This window comes from Solanum dulcamara, chromosome 1 (genome assembly GCF_947179165.1).
Source record: "Solanum dulcamara chromosome 1, daSolDulc1.2, whole genome shotgun sequence".
NCBI lineage: Eukaryota > Viridiplantae > Streptophyta > Magnoliopsida > Solanales > Solanaceae > Solanum > Solanum dulcamara.
The window spans coordinates 84,549,773-84,570,661 of NC_077237.1; the positions used below are offsets into that span (position 1 = coordinate 84,549,773).

The 20,889-nt window shown below is 28.9% G+C and overlaps 1 protein-coding gene across 1 annotated transcript; it reads left to right on the forward strand.

Moving 5' to 3' along the window:
* Positions 1–17,251: 17,251 nt before the first annotated feature.
* On the forward strand, positions 17,252–20,133 carry LOC129881186 (B-box zinc finger protein 21-like). Its single transcript, XM_055955575.1, has 3 exons — positions 17,252–17,631; positions 18,335–18,784; positions 19,432–20,133. The coding sequence occupies exons 1-3, from the start codon at positions 17,446–17,448 to the stop codon at positions 19,738–19,740; spliced, it is 945 nt and encodes a 314-aa protein (XP_055811550.1). The 5' UTR covers positions 17,252–17,445; the 3' UTR covers positions 19,741–20,133.
* Positions 20,134–20,889: the final 756 nt, after the last annotated feature.

Here is a 20,889-nt window from a genome sequence, read left to right on the forward strand (position 1 = left end):
TCGGAGTAAACCTTCGGATTTAAGGTATGTAAGGCTTTCATAGCATTGAATTGAGTTCGTCCATGCGCCCAATATTTAAATTCATTATAATTGAGTTATAGTTGAGTTTTATCCAAATCTTGAATTCTAAATGAAATAATTCTTCTTCTATTGAGTTTGATATATTTATGCATTAATATTATTATTATCTCTCATATTATTGGAATTATTGTTCATGGCTACTTTTCCATGAATCTTAATTGATTTGATGTTCATGAATATTTTTACACATGTTTTGAGTAAAGATGTTGGCTTTTTATTATTTTCATTGATAAAAAGAAAGTTATATGAATTAATACTATATATGTATTTTATTGAGTTTTGAAAGAGCAAAAGAGTTGAATTTGAATGAATTTGAGAAAATGATATTTTGAGCAAGATGTTTTGATGAGATGTAAATGATGTTTTTGGAAGTATAATGATTGATGAACATAAAATGAGATGAGTTTGATGATTTAAATTAAAGTCCAATGAGACTAGATGATGAATTTAATATGAGCACATATTTTGGGAGTAGTATTGAGCACCGAGTTGGGTAAGAGTTTAATTGACTCAAACCCCAGAACTACGTAGCCAGCGTAGGATGGAGGCTATGCCTCTTAAGTCCCAAAAAGAGGACTTTGATGAGTGGATCCAAGATGGTGATGTCCTTTACCCTGGCAAGGTATTGGATGGATGTGGCAACGACATCGCTTCATTGTATCATCGCTAGCTCATAAGTGATGGTTGTCGGTTAGAGAAACTCCCAACTGAGTAAGCATTGCTTATTACTATTATTTTTATTATTATATTTTAAACTTGCATTACATATTGTTGTTGAGATGATGTTGAGTTCTGAGCTGAGTTTTATTGAGAGGAGTATCTTGATATCTGTCCTTACCTTCCTGCCATTTTACATACTCGTACATTCCACGTACTGACGTCATTCGACCTGCATCGTTTTATGATGCAGATACAGGTGTTAGAGATCCTCAACAGGCGCATCGTTGAAGATCGTTTCTTTTCGGTTATTTGGTGAGTCCTTCTTGTATTCGAAGGAACTCCGTATCCTTTTATTATTGTTGAGTGTGATATTTCTTTTGAGGTAGCCACAGCGCTAACGAGCAAGAAAGGGCGGACATGTCATTGGCACCATCTAAGAGTCTTAGAGGCTTCATAGACAGAGTCTGATGATGTAATCGGAGTAGTTCTCCTTAGAAACTACTTCTTCTAAGAATTATCTATTTTTACTTTAATTATGACAAGCCCACATTAGTATTCTTAAGTCTTCCGCTGATGAATAAATAAGAAATGAGACCAAGTGGTTCTCTCAGAAGCCAGAAATGGTTTCTGAGTGCCGGTCACGCCTAGGGTACCCTCTCGGGGCGTGACATGAGCAGATGGATATGAAGACGGATTTTCTTCATGATGACCTAGAATAAGAGATTTATATGAAACAACCTAAAGGGAAAATAAAATTTTATTTGCAAACTTAAAAAAGTGTTTATGGCATAAAACAAGCTCCTAGACAATGGTACAAAAAGTTTGAAACTCTTATGAGAGAGAAAGGCTACAAAAAGACTTTTTGAGATCATTGTGTGTTTGTACAAAATCTTTTAACAGTGATTTTACCATCCTCTTACTATATGTGGATGATAAGTTGATTGTGGGCAAAAATGCTTCTAAGATTAACGAGTTGAAAAAAGAGTTGTATAAATCTTTTGCTATGAAAGACTTGGGTCATGCTACAAAAATTTTGGACATGAGAATTATATTACTCATCTCGGAGATGAAAGGAGGATTTATTTATCACAAAATAAGTATATTGAACATGTAACATGTACTAGAGCACTTCAACATGATGAATAGTAAGTATGTTAGCATACTTCTTGCAGGTCATATGAAGTTGAGCAAAAAGATATGTCCTACAATTAGGGGGAGAGAGCATGGTCAGAGTTTCATATTCCTCTATCGTTTGAAGTTTAACTTATGCAATGGTATGTACTAGACCAGTATTTCCCATGGTAGAAATCTGATTGATATATGCTATAGACATTGATAAGGAGCAATACCATTAAATATCATGATAAAAGATGACTATAATTTTGAAAATCAGTCCACAATGAATTTAGAAAAGTCTAATTACGAAAACCTAATTTTACACATCAAGTATAATTAGACTAACCATCTGACGTGTATAACTCAACAAAAGTCTTTTCCTTCACATTCAAGTTTTAAGTTTCATGCAACACTGTTTAAAGTTGTAGCATGTCAGTATAAAAGGAGAAAATGCATGACATTAAAATTCAGGGAAGGGTTCGAAAAAAGACTACTAATAAAATAATAGTTAGTAGTCAATGTCAACATGTTTCTGATATTAGCCTCTATCGTCGCATGTATGTTCCTTACCATGGCACTAGTTATGTCATGACCCGGGAGAGTACCGTAGACGTGGCCGATATTTAAAAACCATTACTGGCCTTTAAGAGAACCACTTGGTACAATCACACTTTCATTCATCCACATTCTATCAGCGGAAGACTCAACTCACAAGAATACTATTCATAAATAAGGCCAAAGGTCAATCACATATCCAATCAACAACTAGTAATGAATAAAACTAGTCAAAATAAAACAAATCAACATCATCCATACTCTAGTCTATAAAGCCTCTATCAACAATCCAAGAGGTGTCAATGACAGGTTCATGACTCCCACAAATCAAATAAAGAAAAACTAACTCAAAACTAAAAATATTACTGCGGTATCCTACAAAAATAGGGAGAACTTACCAACTAGCTGGAAGCGAATAGATCCTCAGTGGTGCGCTTGTTGATGATCTCTAGCACATGTCTCTGCATCATGAAGTGATGCAGGCCAAATGGCGTCAGTACGTGGAATGTACGAGTATGTAAAATGGCAAAATGAAACATACATCAGGGTAGGATCAAACCAACTCAGAATCTCAACTCAAAAGAAGGAACAACTAAATCAAGATGTCCTAAGTTTAAAAAGAATACGATTTAGACAAGACCAATCATATAAAATCCAATCTAATCTATTCCAATCCGACTCAAAGTACTATCAAGACTATTATGGGAGTTTTTCTTATCCGACAACTATCACTTATGAGCCAGTGATAGTACAACAAGCCGACGTTCTTTCCACGTCCGTTCATACCTTGTCAGGGTAGGAACGAATCAATAATCATGGATCCACAATCAATCAAGTCCTATCATGTCAGGACAATAATTTGGGAAACATCCAACTTTAATAGACCAATCCTCTCATACGTTTGGCGACATAGTTATTGAGTTTGAATTATTACTTACTCTTACCCAATTCAGTGCTCGATACTCCTCCCAAGACTCAATGCTCATAAAACTCTATCCAATCATTTCAATCTAGTCATATAGAAATGTTTCATGTGGACCCCTATCAATTTATTAATTTTATCACAATAAAACCTTTCAACCAATCATACTATCCAATTAATCTCAATCACATCTTTCAAGAATAGTTAGATATACTTGTATGACAACAATAAGTTATGTTCCTATTTTATGTCATTCACATTCATAGCTATCCCAAATCATGCTTTTCATTCCAATCAATACATATACATAATCATTTACAATCAATATATATATGTCTACAGTTTATGAAATAACATGTGAAAAGTAATTGTTCAAGAATTCAAGTCATGAAGATCATCAATCAATTAATAGTATGTAAAGATATTCTAGGGTTTTAGGAAAATTCCAGTTAACGTTCATGGAGGGTTCAAGTCTTTCACAATTTCTATCCAACACATCTATGGGGCATAAGGAAGAACTCAATTCATATTTTAGGTTAGCCTTACATACCTTAAAATCTCCATAAATCTTGATGAAAAATCTTACTTGAAGAAGAACAATCAAGAGACCCTTTCTTGAATTTCTTGGATTTGTTTTCTTGAAAACCCTATGGTTAGGATTTAAGATTTCTCTTAGCTATTCATGAATATATGAAGAAGTTTGGTTTGGAAAGCTTGAAATCTATGAAGGAATTATCTTGTTGAAGAATCTTGAAAAAGAACCCTAACTTGATGCTTTCTTGAAAATTCTTGAGCGTTGATGTTTTAGAAGTGAATGAGAGAGTTTTTAATGAGGAAAATTGATTTCTACAAGTTTAGGGACATTAGAATAACTCCCCAAAGGGTTATAGGACAAAAATACCCTTAAACAAATAAAGGGGGCGTCATTCGTCATAGGCAGTGGAGTCTGTGTTCTCTCTGCGTCGCGGATCCATCGCGGACTTCTGCCAGGATAGAGCGTCTCCAATAAAATGGTCATAACTTTTTACTCCGAACTCCAAATAAGACAACTTGGTGGCTTTGGAAAGAAGACTCAAAGACCTTTAATTTGATAGGTCATGGGATACCAAATTCGTTATACTTTAGGAGATATGATCATTTGAAGTTGACTCTTATATGGACTCATCAGAAAACTTAGTCGATAGAAATTCTTTGGACTCGGCTTGGTGTTAGAGATCCCTTATAACCCTAAAACACATCTAATACACTTCAAATACTTAGGAATTGATCCTAACTCATATATACAATTTGAAGTTTTTGAGTTCGATCCTACACGCACATGAAGAATGGTTCGAGTCTTGGCGAAAAAAATTTGGGGTGTAACAATATACTCCCTTCGTTCCTATTTACTTGTCAAATTTTGATTTGACGCACCTATTAAGAAAATAATTATTGGTTTAGTGAGTTTACCATTCTATCCCTATTAATTTATAGAGTTTTAAACATATTTACTCACTACACTTTTCAAAGACATTAACTCAACGTTAATAAATTAAGGGTATAATAAAAAGATAAAATTATCTTTTTTTGATTTATTAAAATTAATAAATAAATAAAAAATTAAATTAAAAAATATTTGATAAATAAATAAAAACGGAGCAAGTATATTTTTCTTTCAAATATGTAAAAAAAGATTTGACACAAAATAAAAGGTATCAAATTCAGTGCCTTTTAAATTTAGATTACATCAATTTGAAAAGAATTCCAGCTTAAAAGATGCTGATAATATTCCAAGCGGTGCATGTATAATTGCGGCTTCTTATATAGTCCACATGAATTGAACTGTGATGACCCTCACATTCCATAAAATTATGCGCATTTTTCTCTTTCGAATGTGTTGATCTTTAATTAATTTATGTTCAGTAACAGTTGAATTTTTAGAAACTAAAGTTAGGTCGAGTAAAATTTTATAAAATATTGTGATATAACAATATAAATTTATATTCTGTGGAAAAAGCTAATTATTTATTACTAGAGATAAAAAATACTTGAAAAACTAAATCCAGCACAAAATAGAGGCAAAAGTGTAAATGACTTGAAAAATTCTTTTGGGGGTAAGGGGGTTTAGGAATATTTATTTTAAAGCTTGATTAGTTCAGAATTTATATCGTTCTTATTAAAGATGCTTGGAGCAAAATGTTTTTTACAAAAGACATTCTATATACAATCAGGGGCGGAGCCACCTATTGCTCAGTGGTTCATTCGAATCCTCTTCAGCGAAAAATTATATTATTTATATATGGTAAAAATATTTTTTATGTATATATACTAGATGTCGAACCTCCTTGAGCAAGTTCATGTGTCTACTTCTTCAAATTTTGAACTTACTAAGTTAAAATTCTGGCTCTGCTACTGTATACGATGTTTGATATTAAAATCTTTTATTAAGAATAAAAGAGTATTTGTCACTCTAGCATAAATACAACAATAATATACACAATGTAGTTCCATAAAGTGGGATTTGAAGAGAATAATATAGGGAAATTTTATTTCTACATAAAAGGTGAGGTGAATATTTGACAATTTTAGTAAATGTGTGTGTATATATATTTTTTTCCAAATTAATATTTTCCCACTTTACAAATGGATAGAGACATCTCATCTTCTTTACTAAATCTTATCTTCCTCACAGCCAATTTCCACTACTATTTAGATTCAGTGTAACTGGACAAAATCATGCTAAAACTTTTGCATGAAAAAAGTAATATTTGTCAAAAAAAAATAAAATTTGGAAGCGTCACCTCTAAATAGGCTCTGCATGATTGAATTGTTAGAACTTACGGACTCCGAATACTGAGTGAAAATAAAAAATAAAAAAAGTAATACTTGACTTCTTCTGTTAGCTTTCAACTTATTGAATTTTAATTTTTGAGTTACTTTATATGCAGTTATGGTTTACATTTTTTTAATTATAGACACTATAGTTTAAAGTCAATTACTAGTTCTTACTTATTACCAGATTAACAACTAATATTTTTCAAGAAATTTATATGTAATAATAAGTGATTTGATTGCGTAATGATATTTTATATGTGAAAAATTGAGTTTCTATAAATGAGAAATTAATCTTTTTACATGATCTTGACCTATCATCACTTCATAAGGTAATTTGCAATTAAAATAGCCTCAATTTTATATTGTTTGTGATGGTATCAGAATCGATCCATCTCAATTTATGATTTATCCCATTTTATATTGTTCGGGACCATACTTCAATGTTTAATTATAGATGTGTGAGGGAATGTTGTCAATATCTCACATCGCTTGGATATGAGTTTTTTTGATCTTTTCATTTGGTTTTGGACAATTTTAATTTCATGAGTTAATTTTAGAGTTGAGTTAAAATAAAATTTATTGCGTTAGTTTTCAGTCCCACATTAGTGTGGGGGTGGAAAATCGGTACAAAAAGAAAAAAATCTTTACTCTATCAATTATACTCTCTCATTTCTATTTTACTTGTCATATTTTCTTTTTAAATGTTTTTTAAGAAAACATTAACTAAAAAAATAATTAGACTAAATTATTCTTATTTAATCAATGATGTAATTTAATACTACTTTCTTTTTCTACCACAATAATCTGTCTTTCAAAATAATTTGTAATTTTATCTTTGTCATTTTATTTTAAAATAAGTGGTGTTTCACATAATCAAGAAGATATTAATGATGTTCTTTCAATTTTATCCTTATTTAAATAAAGTTTTATGTAACCAAAAAACTTCTAGCGAATTATATCTTTTTAAAAATTATTTATTAAGAGTACAATAAACTAGTAAAAATACATCTTATTTCTTAGAAATGGAAAAAGGCCTAAAATACCTTCGAATTATTGAGAATGGTACAAAAATGTCCCCTCATCCATCTATTGAGCCTAAAGGAAATAATTAGTTATATCTTACTTATTATTTTGAATCAGTTATTTTTAAAAAGTACGATAACTATAATGAATCGAATGAAATATATATATCAACGTTCCAAATTAATTAAATTTGGAAGCAAGTGATAAATCTAAGTTGTTTTTCTTGCACTTAAAGACATACATACACTTTTTGAACCACTTTATAATTTATATCAAGGTTAACAAAAAAAAAAAATTAATGTGCAACACATAAACATTAATGTGTTGATCCTCCATCGTTCTTCACGTTCGTAGTTCGTATCACCATTTTTGTTTCATAAGGTATTCATGCAGATAATTGACTCATTTCAGATTAGAAATAATCTCAGGAAATACTTAATAATTCAGATTCCTGCTACTTTCTCAATGACATTCCACAATCAAGATATATAATTGATTGAATCCCGTGAAAATATTGCATGGAAGTTTATTCGAACTAGTCCTTTTAACCTGGATATAACTTTGGCTACGATTTGATCTCGAAAGAGCAGTCTTCATAAAAAGCGACTGACTTTCCACTGCTACATGTGAACAATCCACTTCTTTTTTCATTCTTCTTCTTCTATATAAGTGTGATTCGATTTGATTCGCATTCTCACCCTACATAATTCTGATTGTACTAATATATTTTATTCAGTATTACATATATAGTTTTCGACCCCACTCTTGAGGAAAGTTAATTGTGGACAGTAGACCACTTTTATAGTCAAATAACAGGTCTATTGAGGTTAGCAAATTTGTTTAATTACGTGCTGACCCTGTCCCTCCAATATCGTTTTTCACGAATTCACATACATTATTTAACTCAATAGACTTTTAATTTATCCTTTTTTTTCTTTTTCTTGTTCCCCTTTTCATATTTTTGGTGGTTGGTTTCTAGGTTTCCAAAGTAATACATTGAGGTCGTTTGATTTGGCTTATAAGTTATTTTTAATTTTTTTTTAGTATTTGGCTGACCAATTTAAAGTCATTTTTTACTTAAAATAAACCCCAATAAATAGTTGAATTTATTTGGAAGAACTTAGTTTATAAGTTGAAAACAGCTTATAAGTCAAAAAAAAAATTGACTTGCACCTACTTTTTTTTTAAAACTTATAAGCAATTTTTAACTTATAAACTGCTTAAAAATAAGTCAATCTAAACAGGCTAATCGATGAAATTGAGTAGAAAATTTTGGAAAGGATGGATTTGTCTGATACGTTTGCGGGCCTAATTGCGGGATGACTGATACTGTTGAAAAATAATAAGAAGTTTCTTCCTCTCGAGGGTTTCCCACTTAAATTATGTGTTTTTTCTTTTTGCATTATTGTTGTCCCATAACATTTGACTTCCTTCCATAATTTATTCTTCACATTTTTCAAGTTCCGATCTAATATGAAATTTCATTTAAATACCAAAAGATCCACATTTTTTACTAAAATAAATATGCATATATCAACCATAATTGAAAAGATAATTAAATAAATTTATCAGTTAAGTCTATAATCATATTTAGTAAGAAAATACTTTTCTCCTAAGTTTTAATATTACAACTTGTGTGAAAGCACAAAAGTAAACCAAGAATCACAATCAAGAAATGTTGTAAATTATCATAAATTTTTAATGTCCTATAATTATAAATTAAATTTGAAAAAAAAAATGTTGTTAAATGAAATATATCAGTTTCATAATTCGTAAAACCTCATGAATGAGGTTGGTGTGTTAATTAAAAAACTGTGACATAATTAAAGTAGTGATAAGTGTCAAAAACACATCTAAACTATCACTTTTTTTAAAGTTTCATACCTAAACTATTGGAAGTGTGAGTTTCATACCTAAACTATCACTTATTAGTTTGAGAAACACACCTCAGTGGTGTGTGTAATACACTTTCTCTACTCTCTCTGTTTTTTGAAAAAACCTTGCCACATAAAATTTCACATGGATAAAATATTAATCCAACTTGACAAAAATTAAATAAACTATTAATATTAGTTAAAAGTTAAATATTAAAGTATTTCTGTCCCAAAAAAAAGAATTTTTTTAAAAAACAATAAATTTAAAATATTTTGCTCACGCACTCCACCTCCTCCCCCCTCCTCCACCACAATCCCCTTCATTTTATTTTTTAAAATTTCTTTTATAAAATATTATTAAAAAAATCATACTTCATAATAGTTTAGGTATGAAACTCACACTTTCAATAATTTATGCATGTAATTCAAAAAAAAAATAGTTCAGCACTTATCTCTTTAAAGTATTAATTTATCTATGTAATGAGAACTTAAAAATATGAATAAAAGACTTTAATATTTTGAGTCAAAAATATCTTATAAAAATAAAATTAAATATAATAGCAAATATAAAGGTTTATCGATGTATTAAACAAGCTAATGTCTAATGAATTAAAATTAGTGGAGCTGACTGTATATGTACTAAATGATAGGAAATCATTGAACCTACTAATTAGCTGGTAAATCAGGCCAAAATAGAAAAAATAATACTCTACAATTAGTATAGTATATAATAGTACTTAAATAATTATAAGATATTGTTAAAAACAAAAAACAATCTTTCTATTAAAATATTTGTCGTTGAATATGTCATGCATGATGTAATCATCTATTTAGTTTATTAAAATTAAAACATATAACATTGTTGCTGTTGGAAAAAGTAACAAAAAGAACAAGCAAATGAACTACAATCCACATGACAATGCTAATTCTATATTTATAGAAAACAATTTTTTTCTTAAAAAGTACATAGATTGTTGTACATGTTATACTTGAAAAATGGATCATTAATGAAGTATCAGAGCTTCTTATTTCATAAAAGACTCACTTTATAAATTTTTAATGAATATTTTGAACTATTTAATAACTACAATTATTTATTTGAAAAGTAACTTTAGATAATTTATTTAATTAGTGTATTAAAGTGATATTTTATTTAATACCTTATACTCCTTGTCTTAAATTTATAAAAATAAATTAATAGAATTTGTTACTTTAATATATCATTATTATTTTATTTAGAAAAGAAAAGAGAAAGGGAAGCAGAAACTCACCTGGGGAGGATTTATTATGATTTGTGGCTGTGTGAATGAAACAGTAGGGAAATAATTTGAAATACTTGGGTTTAAGTCTCATTATATGGTGTTTGTAATTTGGTGGGGGAGGACAAATTAGTTAGACTAATGACAATGTCACTTGAGGAATGAAATTATGGTAATTGGAATTAATGTAATTATTAGGGTAGTAATTACTAGCCTAGTAATTATACAGTCTAGTAATTATGATGATCTGTTTATTTGTCATAATGTAATTTCAGTGTAATTATAATTGTTTTGTTTGGTTTACAAGTGTAATTACAAGGTTATATTAAATTTTAAAAATTAAAGTTAATTTTCTAAATTTAAAATTTATATTAGACAAATAAGGATCTTTATAAATTATATTAAATTAAATATTAATTAACAAACATATGTTCTTAACTAAAATTATAAAAAAAAATATTTATATTTTTTAAATTAGTATATTTTAAATAATTTAATCAAATAAACTAAAAGTATAAAAAATTTATGAACATCATGAAATGTATGTTTGACAAAAATGTTAATATTATAAATATAATGTCATAAAATTATTAAAACATTTGACAAAAAAATAACCTATCAAGTTTAACTAAAAAATAAATATTTTGTAATGTGAAATATCAAGTCAATAGTACTAAAACAAATGAAATTGAAAATATGACATAAATCCTAAATTCAAAAAAAAAAATTAACATAATGCTCTTATATTAAATTTTAACACAATGTACATAAATATGATTTTAAAAATTAGAATACTAACAAAATTATTTTTAAAAAGAAATAGAATAATAAATAAATAAATAAATAATATGAAAAATTGCATGTAATGAAAAAGTAAAGGTTGAGAATGAGAATGAGAATGAAACGAAACATAAATAAAAAAAATAAAAAATATATATTTAGAAAATATTAGAATAATAAACCTATTTTAAAAAAAATTAGTAGAAATAAAAAATAAATTAAAATGAAAAAAATATAAATATAAATAAAAGAAGAATTTTAAAAGGCTCCATGTAATTACATGATGTAATTACACCAATTCTTTACCCTCCCTTGGAAATTGAAAAGTGTAATTATTTTCCGTCAATTACACTCAATTCTTCTCTTACCAAGTAATTATTTGGTCTACCAAATATGTCAAAGAGTGTAATTATACTCAATTACACCAAATCTCAATTACATTGTGGTTTTCCAAACATGCTCTATTAAAAATTATACATTATCATATATGGAATCTCTAGATTTGCAAAAAGTTAAAACGTCCAAAATGTTGTTGCATAGTTAAGGTATAGTGCAAATAGTCTGGATAAGAGAAATTTTCGCGATTTATTAATATTATACTCCAAATTTTGACATAATGAGATAGATAATTAAATATTAGGTGTATTTTATTATATGAATATCGTTAGATATATGATATTTAAAGAAATGGAGATTTAACCCTAGACTTAAGATTTAGAACATTAATTATAGATTTGGGTGAGTTTTTGGGTCTAAACTAGACATATATATAGTAATATGGATGTCTACGGACTCAGTTGCTTACGAATATTGTAAATTTGATAGATTGTGAACATTCTGAGTCATTGAAGAAAGAAGAAGCATTGATGAATTAGCTCGCTTGACTTCGATTCTTCGGTTGAGGTATGCTATGGTTTATTCTACGGAAAAGGGCCTAAAATGTTCTCGAACTATTGAAAATGGTATAAAAATGTCCTCATCCATCTATCGGGCCTAAAATACCCTTGATATCCACCTTTAGGTCCAAAAATGACCTTTTCATTAATGAAAAAGGGCATGAGGGGCATTTTTGTACCATTTTCAATAGTTCGAGGACATTTTAGGCCCTTTTCCATAATTAAAATTTTGTTAAATAAATTTTGATTTATAATTAATTTTAAATAATTAAATTTTAAATAATAGATGGCCGCCACGTATTTAAAAAAATTATTTAATTAAAATTCTATTAAATAAAATTTGATTTATAATTAATTTTAAATAATTAAATTATAACTGATAGATAGCCCTTAAATATTTAAAATAATTATTTAATTAAAATTATGTGAAGGAAAAAATTATTTTACCCGTAAAGAGGAAAACAAAAAACAAGAGTTATTGGTCGCCCATGCACTGGCACACAAGAACTCACTCCAGAATCCTCTAATCAATTTCTTCTTTAATTTGCTGGCATTTTTTAATTCGATCCATTCTATATAATAATATATCTATTTGCTTGCTTTTAAAAGCATCCCATGCTTCCCACCCATGTTACACAAATCTATTAAAAATAATAAATAACAATAAAATATAAAAATAATGTTTATGAACATATCTGAACTTATCACGCGAATTTCATATTTTAATTATCAGTTATTATTTTTATTTGAACCATCATCTATTATTATATATTAAAATATAATTAGTCTAGTAGATAGTATGTACTCAATAACGAATTCAAAATTTTTATTTAGGAAATTCTAAAATAAAAATATAGTGCTCGATATTTAAATTTGAAACCTCAAATTGATATTTGAAATTCCCTAAACCACGCTGATTCAGCCTTTAGTATTGTGTTCAGAGGATTCAAAATTGATATATTTTATATATACATTATAATTTTTTGCCAAATGTGTTCGAATGTTGTTCAGATAATAAAAAAAGTGAATAACTTTATCATTAATTCTAAATTTTAAAAAATAGATATAATAGTAGTGATGTGATGTACTCTACTAATATATTTCCTTGTTTCTCTGTGCTATACGAGATATTTTGTTACAAAAAAGTTCATTTATATCTATCCAATAAGGGTGAAACAGGTTATTAATTTGTACGATTAAGTTAATTATATTAATAGATAAAAACAAATCTGATATTAAATACAGGTGTTACTTTGTAATCATGTTCAGGATTTCATCTGAATATTTATATACTTATTTTGTATTATTAAAGTGTAAAGAGATCTTGTATAGATTCGAATATTATTTTAGTCAGTATAAAAAAAAAGAATATTATTTTATTATATGACAGAGCTAAGTGGAAAAGACGGCATTAAAAATAATCATAGTTTTATGTTATAAAAATAGGGTAAAGTGAACATTTTTGTTTGTACATAATCTGTTTGAATTTTATATTACAAAAAAGTCTAGTAAAGTAACAAAAGGATCGATAATTTTGCTTTAGTTATTAGTTCAAATTTCAAGTATAAAATTTTATTTAAGCTTTTAAATCTTTCTATATAAATATAATTTTTTATTTGATATAATTATTTATGCAAGTAATTTACCATTAAGAAGTAACAATATATTAATTATGACATATAACTTTATTAGTTTACAAGTAGGTACCTTAACTATCCAAAACTTGAACAAATAGACACATTCATCCTACATAACATCTTACATGAAAATTTTGTGTCCTACGTGACATTCTATGTATATTGTGTCACATAGGACACTTGTATCTACTTATTAAATTTTATATAAGTTTAAGTGTTCACTTGTGCACACCCAAAATTAAAGGACATAAATATAAAATGATGTCAAATTAAAGAACATATTTATGTATTATGCCAATTATTTATATATGTTGAGTGACTTTTTTAATCCAAAATATAGAGCTCTGGCTAAAATGATTCAACTGAATCCATAACTACAACTCTAACTTTGCCATAAATTATTAAGAAATGTTTCTTGAATTTAATTTAATCTTAAAAGTTCAAATGAAGATGATTGTTCAAAATCGAATAAGGAGATCGCCTTTTTTATTTTGTAAACTTTACCTAAATTCATACTGAAAAAATTCAATTACAATATATTCCTCATTTTTCTTAAATTACTCGATTTCCTTTTTTTTCATATTTCTGATACATTACTTATTTTGCTGATACATCAGGTTTTGGGTGTAGAATAATTAATGTTGTTGAGTTATTTATGGATAGTAATGTAATTTAAGTTAGGATTGGTTGTTTCAATCAATTACCGTGTTAATTAAGGAAAATAATCATTAAAAAACGTAACAGTTATGGAGAGGAAGAAAAACTCAAAAAACAGAGCATAACTGCGAACAAAAAATTCAATCCAAAATTAGATTTTCATCAAGCGAACAAGAAAATTGAAGATGATGATGATGATGATGATGATGATGATGATGATGATGATGAAAGACAGTGGTTTTTGATGAGCGTGGAAATTCGATTTTCATCAAGTGAATCAAGATGAATATCGAGATATTCATCAGAAGCAGTAAAGATTGATACATGAGAATCTGATACATAAACAAGATGTATCAGAAGCACTAAAGCTTGATACATGAGATTATGATAGATAAACAATATGTATCAGAAGCATTAAAGAATGATACATGAGAATCTGATATATAAACAAGATATATCAAAAGCAAACAAGTTTGATACATGAGAATATGATACAAAAACAAGATGTATCAGAAGCAGTAAGGCTTGATAAATGAGAATCTGATACATAAACAAGATGTATTAGAAACAGTCAAGTTTGATATATAAAAATATGATACATAGATTTTCATCTTATATTCGAGTTTGATACATGAGAAAAACTTAAAAGTCTGCTAAATTGTTGAATAGCCAAAAAAATGTTTATTATTGGTGCAAAAATATAATTGTACATTCTACTACTACAAAATTCAAAAAAAAAAATTACTCGACGTCCATCGGTTCTCCTTGACTAGGAGAGATGCAATATCTCTTAGGTTATTTTGGATCGTCGTTTTCGCTAACATAACCATCCTTGGCCTTCCGACAACCATAATTCCATAATAGTGCGGCATATCTTGAACGGAAGAATTCGGCATGTAGTGCAGTAGTTGGAATAGAAATTTCATTACTAAGATATTCAGCAAAAATTGTCAGAAAAACACCACAATCCCTGCAAAAAAGGAATACACAACTTTTTAAAAAATAAAATTGACATATTAATGATTTAAATACAACTTGAACTTGATACATAAACAGGGTGTATCAGAAGCATTAAAGCTTGATACATTAGAATCTCATACATAAACAAGATGTATCAGAAGCAGTAAAGCTTGATACACGAGAATTCGATACAAAAACACGATGTATCAAAAGCATTAAAGCTTGATACATAGGAATCTGATACATAAACTAGATGTATCAGAAGTAGTAAATCTTCCAAAAAAATAATATTTTAAAATAATAATAATATAAACACGATATATCATAAGCATTAAAGCTTGATACATGAGAATCTGATACATAAACAAGATGTATCAGAAGCAGTAAAGCTTGGTACATAAGAATCTGATACATAAATTAAATGTATCAAGAGTAGTGAATCTTCAAAACCTCATCGTAACCTTCTCAAGATGAATCAGAACCTGGTGAAATAAGAATTTCTTGATTTTTATTCAACTGTGTGAGACCAATACTAAAAGATGGAGCGGATTCCATATGTATCAGTGAACAATATGAGTAAAAAAAAAGTTACAGAAGAAAACAGAGGAAATCGAAGGAGATGAGAATGAAGTGAGATTTTAGATAAGGAAAAACTTGAATATACATAACTTAGAAGCTTGAAATTGAGTAATAGATGGACTGAAATTGAAAGAAAAAACTGTCGAGGACGAAACTATAGATTAAGCGTGAATTTAGAATATTTGATATAAGTTAAATGTGAAGTATCTGTGAGAGAATGAGAAAGTTAATAGAAAATGGATTTTTGATATATTTTTACAAATGATAGAGAATATTAGTAAATATAGTAATATAACATGTGTAAATGGATAATTTTTCCTTTTTGTATTTTTTTTTCCATTTGTTGTGGAACTCTTAAACAAAAAATTCATGTGGTAAAAAGTATAACGGATAAACTTTCCATCATTCAATCAATTATGCTTAATCCCAAATTAATTACTTGAGTCAGTAGTCAAATAATTGATTATAATATAATATATTACAGCTTTCTATAACTATCAACTGGAATACTCCCCCTGTTATCTGAAGTCCTTCCCAGATTAAAATAGAAATGCATAATATTTTTTTATAAAGTAAAAGGATTGAATTGATTAATTTTAAGTACTTTTAAAGTATTTGAGTAAATTAAAAAATAAAAGTCAAAAGGTATAGTTTAAGATTTTTAATGTAGACTTTTGGTTTATAAATCAAAAGTCAATTCAAAAAAGGTTGTTTCTTTTATTTTGACCCACTTAATCCTTTTTCTTAATCGTAAAGACGTATTTACGATAATACGAATTTCATAGAACTTATTAACTTTAATCAAAGTATATATATATATATATATTCCGTCCTATTTTATGTTTTCTCTGTTTCTTTTTAGTTGTCATAATAAGATTTGACACAATCCTTAAGAAAAAATTAATTAAAAGTGTTGTTTGACTAATATATTTCTTATCAATTATTTAATTTTTATCTATATATGTCTTTTTTAATTCTAAAATAATTAATATTAAGGGAAAAATTGAAAAAAAGATAATTAATTACCTCTTAATTGTGTAAATGACAACTATTTTGGAACAAGTATTTTTAGTATACATGACAATTAAAAAGGAACAAAGTAAGTATATTGCACGTATTATTATTTGGAGAATCAAACATTTTTTTTTACTATAAATATGTTAATTTTTTTTTGAAATATTTTAAATTATTAATTATCAAAATAAAAGTAAGATTTAGATACAATCATACTAAAATTTTACTGATAAAACTATATTAAATATATTGTTATTGTTATCATAGTTACATTAACGTATAGTACAAAAAGAAAGGTAATCAATTATGAAGTGTATAGCACAAATAAATTATAAGTTGAATGAACATAGACTAAGTTCAAATCTTAAATTCACTCGAGACTCTATATACACATTCCCATGTGTACAATTAAATAAATTCATGAGTTCGAATTATAGTACTACAATAAATAACCCTCCCTTCTTCTCTCTTTCCTCCATCCTCCTTTCATAAAACTCTCCTTCATTTCTGTACTTCCCTTTGTTCAATTCTAGCAACTTCTTTTTTTTTCCTCTTTCACTTATAGCAAGAATCTTGATTCATTAAAAAAAAGAGGCTATAATTTAAATTTAAATTCAAATGAAGATTCAATGTGAAGGGTGTAACAAGAAGGAAGCCATTGTTTTTTGTACAGCAGATGAGGCTGCACTTTGTGATGATTGTGACCATCGTGTCCATCATGTCAATAAACTTGCTAGCAAACATCAACGTTTCTCACTTCTTCAACCATCTCCTAAACAAACCCCTATGTGTGACATCTGTCAGGTATAACTCAACTTCAAAAGCTTCATCTCAAAAGTGTTTGAGTAAGTTTTTGCGCATCTAAACTGTTTAATTGTTACATTTTACCTTATATTAGTACAAGTATCTATTATTGGATGGTACTATTTATTGAGGCTTAGATGGATAGAAAGTAAATCATATGGTCTTTTGTGAATTTCTTTTATTTTTTTAAAAATAGTTAAATAATTATTGGTAATGCCTCTATAGACCTCAGTCTTTTTTCTTTTTTTGATGTTGATTACTAGTGGCAGAACTAGGTAGTAGCAAGGGGGTTCGAAATGAATCTCCCTTGGTCAAAAGCCAATACTCATAAATAGGTTAAAAATTTAATTTGTAGTGTGTAGTGTACTAGTGAATAAGGGGAAAAAAATTGAGATTACTAGTGACGGATGTGAAGGTTGAGGGTAGAACATGTTTCGTGTTTCGCGCTTGTCTTCTTTGCCGTAGACTGAAAAAAAAGAGAGGCATAAGCATCGCCTCTAGTCCATTGACTCAAATCCCAATCATAACATCTTAGAATTGTTCTGAATACCCTTGTATAAAATTTCTAAATTTCTGGCTCTGTCACTGTCTTACATATCGTGACAAATTTGGTACATAGGAGAAAAGAATTATTCATATTATGACATTTCTGTTTTTGATTTTACCTTGTTGATGATGGCTTTGCCCTGTTTTTGTTTCACAGGAAAGGAGGGGTTTCTTGTTTTGTCAACAAGACAGAGCTATTATGTGTAGAGAGTGTGATCTTCCAATACACAAAGCAAATGAACACACTCAAAAACACAATAGATACCTTCTTACTGGTATAAAACTCTCAGCAAACTCTGCTCTCTACTCTTCTCCATCAAAATCACAATCAGCAATTTCCTCCGTCGATTCGTCTGTTTCAAATTTGAAGTCTCAGAACCCCATTAGTAAGCCTGTTGTTACTAGCAACACTAAGGGAGCAGCAGCAGCTGTGGAATCAGTGAAAGTTGTTAAGGAGAAAGTTGGTGGATGTAATAATAATGGGCAATTGATGAATGCAGTAGGGGGAAATAACTTAACAAGTAGTATATCAGAGTATTTAGAGATGTTGCCTGGTTGTCATGTTGAAGATTTTCTTGATTGTTCTACTACTAATGGTTACTCCGAGGTTTGTATTTATGCTTCTTGATTTTTAGTCTTTTTGTCAACAATTTTGTCAATTGAGCGGGGTTGGAATGTGCGATATATCCCTTCTAAAGTTTAAGCGGGTAGAAAGAGCACATGCCAATTAATGTGTGAGTCTAATTCTTTTTTATGAGCCAAACACGTGGACATTCTTTCAAATAATGGATAGTGATGAGACTCGAACTCAAGATCTATGCCTAATCTGATATCATGTTGTAATGTCTTAAGGTGCTTTACTCTTCCCTAGGAACTTACACATTTTTTCTCCCTTGGTGACTAGAACCCACAATCTTAGAATTGGGGGTGGAGAGTGCTTACGAGCAACTCCTCTTGTCCAGAGAGAGCATACTTTCATTTACTTAATTATCTCTCTAACACGACCCCTCACGTATAGGCCAAATTCTTTTTTCATGGACCAATTACGTAGAAATTATTTTAAACAATAGATGATTGTGAGACTCAAGCTATAGATCTCTGTCTGCTCTGATACCATGTTATAGTGTGTGACTTTTTCATGGAAAAGCTTAAGCTACTATAGAAAGTACCCTTTTATTTACTTAATTATATCTTCAACGGAGTCTAAAATATAATGAAACTTGCTCTGATCTATTCTTTTGTGGTCATTGACAGAATATTGGTGATGAGGATATGTTGTCATTTTGGGATACTGATCTTGAGAGTCAATTGAGTTCTTTTCCACCACAAAATGTTGGTATTTGGGTCCCTCAAGCCCCTCCTCTTCCAGAGTCAAAGCAGGAGACTCAGACCCAACTTTTTACTCCTTCAATTTTGAACTTTGGTGAGCAAATTGGGCTAAAAGAATCAAGAGAAGTTACTAACATCAAGTCCAGTAGAAAGTGGACAGATGAAAATTCATTTGCTGTCCCACAGATCAAGCCACCTTCCACTTCTTTCAAGAGATCAAGAAATTATTGGTAGAAAACACCAACGAACAAACTTCTCTGTGTCGTTCCAATTTTATACTGACATTTCTATGCAAGGATGACACGCAACAAATTGAGAAGACTTCAATAATCTTTTTCTCTAACTTGTTCGTCACTTTTTTTTATCTTTTTCTTGATTTAATTTGACCCTTGAAAAAGTGATGATGACCCTTGTCCTTTTTGCTCTAATACAATTGGCTTTGTTGTAGTTCTTGAAATGTTTGCTTGTTGTACGTTGTACTAGCTAGTGCAAGGATCTTTTTGTTGTTGTAATTATCTTTTTGTGAATCCTATGAATGGAAACTCTAGCTTTAGATATTGAGTGTGTGACAAAATATCTCAGGTCATGTTCTTTTTTTGTATTTTGATGAAAATTTTCTTGTTACAATTTGGATCAAAGATGTGACAGTTACGGTAAGTACTTTTACCTTTTTGGTATGGAATATGAGAAGGCTAGACTAGCAAATTGGAAGTGTCTTTTTACCTTTGTCATTGTGACATCCATGATAGAGGGTGGACCGATTAGAGCTAATCAAATATAATGACGGGCAAGCTTCTTTAGGCTGACAAGTTTTCGAAAAATGAAGATAACATGGCAACTTAAGTAAGTCAATCCCACATTGAAATGGGAGAGAAAAATGAAGAGGTTATAATGTATAACACAAGCTTACAAAGTAGGCATTGTTTTTGAACAACGATAACATAGTCAGAGGAGCAAATTGTGACATCTATTGGGTCTGTTTGATTTTTTTTTTGGATATCTAGATTTTTCCGTAAAGTTTCTAGAATAGCCTAATATAGTAGGTAAGATATGCATTTTGAAGAAATATCTAGATATTTTAGATAAAAGATAAAGTTACTAGAATTTTTTCTCAGATATATCTAGAGGAATATCTAAAATCATATATAGACAAATATAAATAGGAGTGATCTTGTACATTTGTTCTCTTTTCACGACTTCCTCCTCTTTAGTTTAATCTTTCAATCCTAGTTAACTATTTTCAACTAACAAAATTTCTCCCCAATTTATATTTTCTTCTGCTATTCTCTACGCAAAGTAGTGGAGCTAGAGTACAAATGGTACGTTCACCCGAATTCAATAACTTTGGTTCAAATTTGATCATTGTTTTAACAAAATTTATTG

Excerpts from the sequence above, each read along its gene's own strand:
- LOC129881186 (XM_055955575.1), top strand. The coding sequence starts at position 17,446 with ATGAAGATTCAATGTGAAGGGTGTAACAAGAAGGAAGCCATTGTTTTT. Across the intron at positions 17,632-18,334 it reads CTATGTGTGACATCTGTCAG|GAAAGGAGGGGTTTCTTGTT; the intron begins GTATAACTCAAC and ends TTTGTTTCACAG. Across the intron at positions 18,785-19,431 it reads CTACTAATGGTTACTCCGAG|AATATTGGTGATGAGGATAT; the intron begins GTTTGTATTTAT and ends GGTCATTGACAG.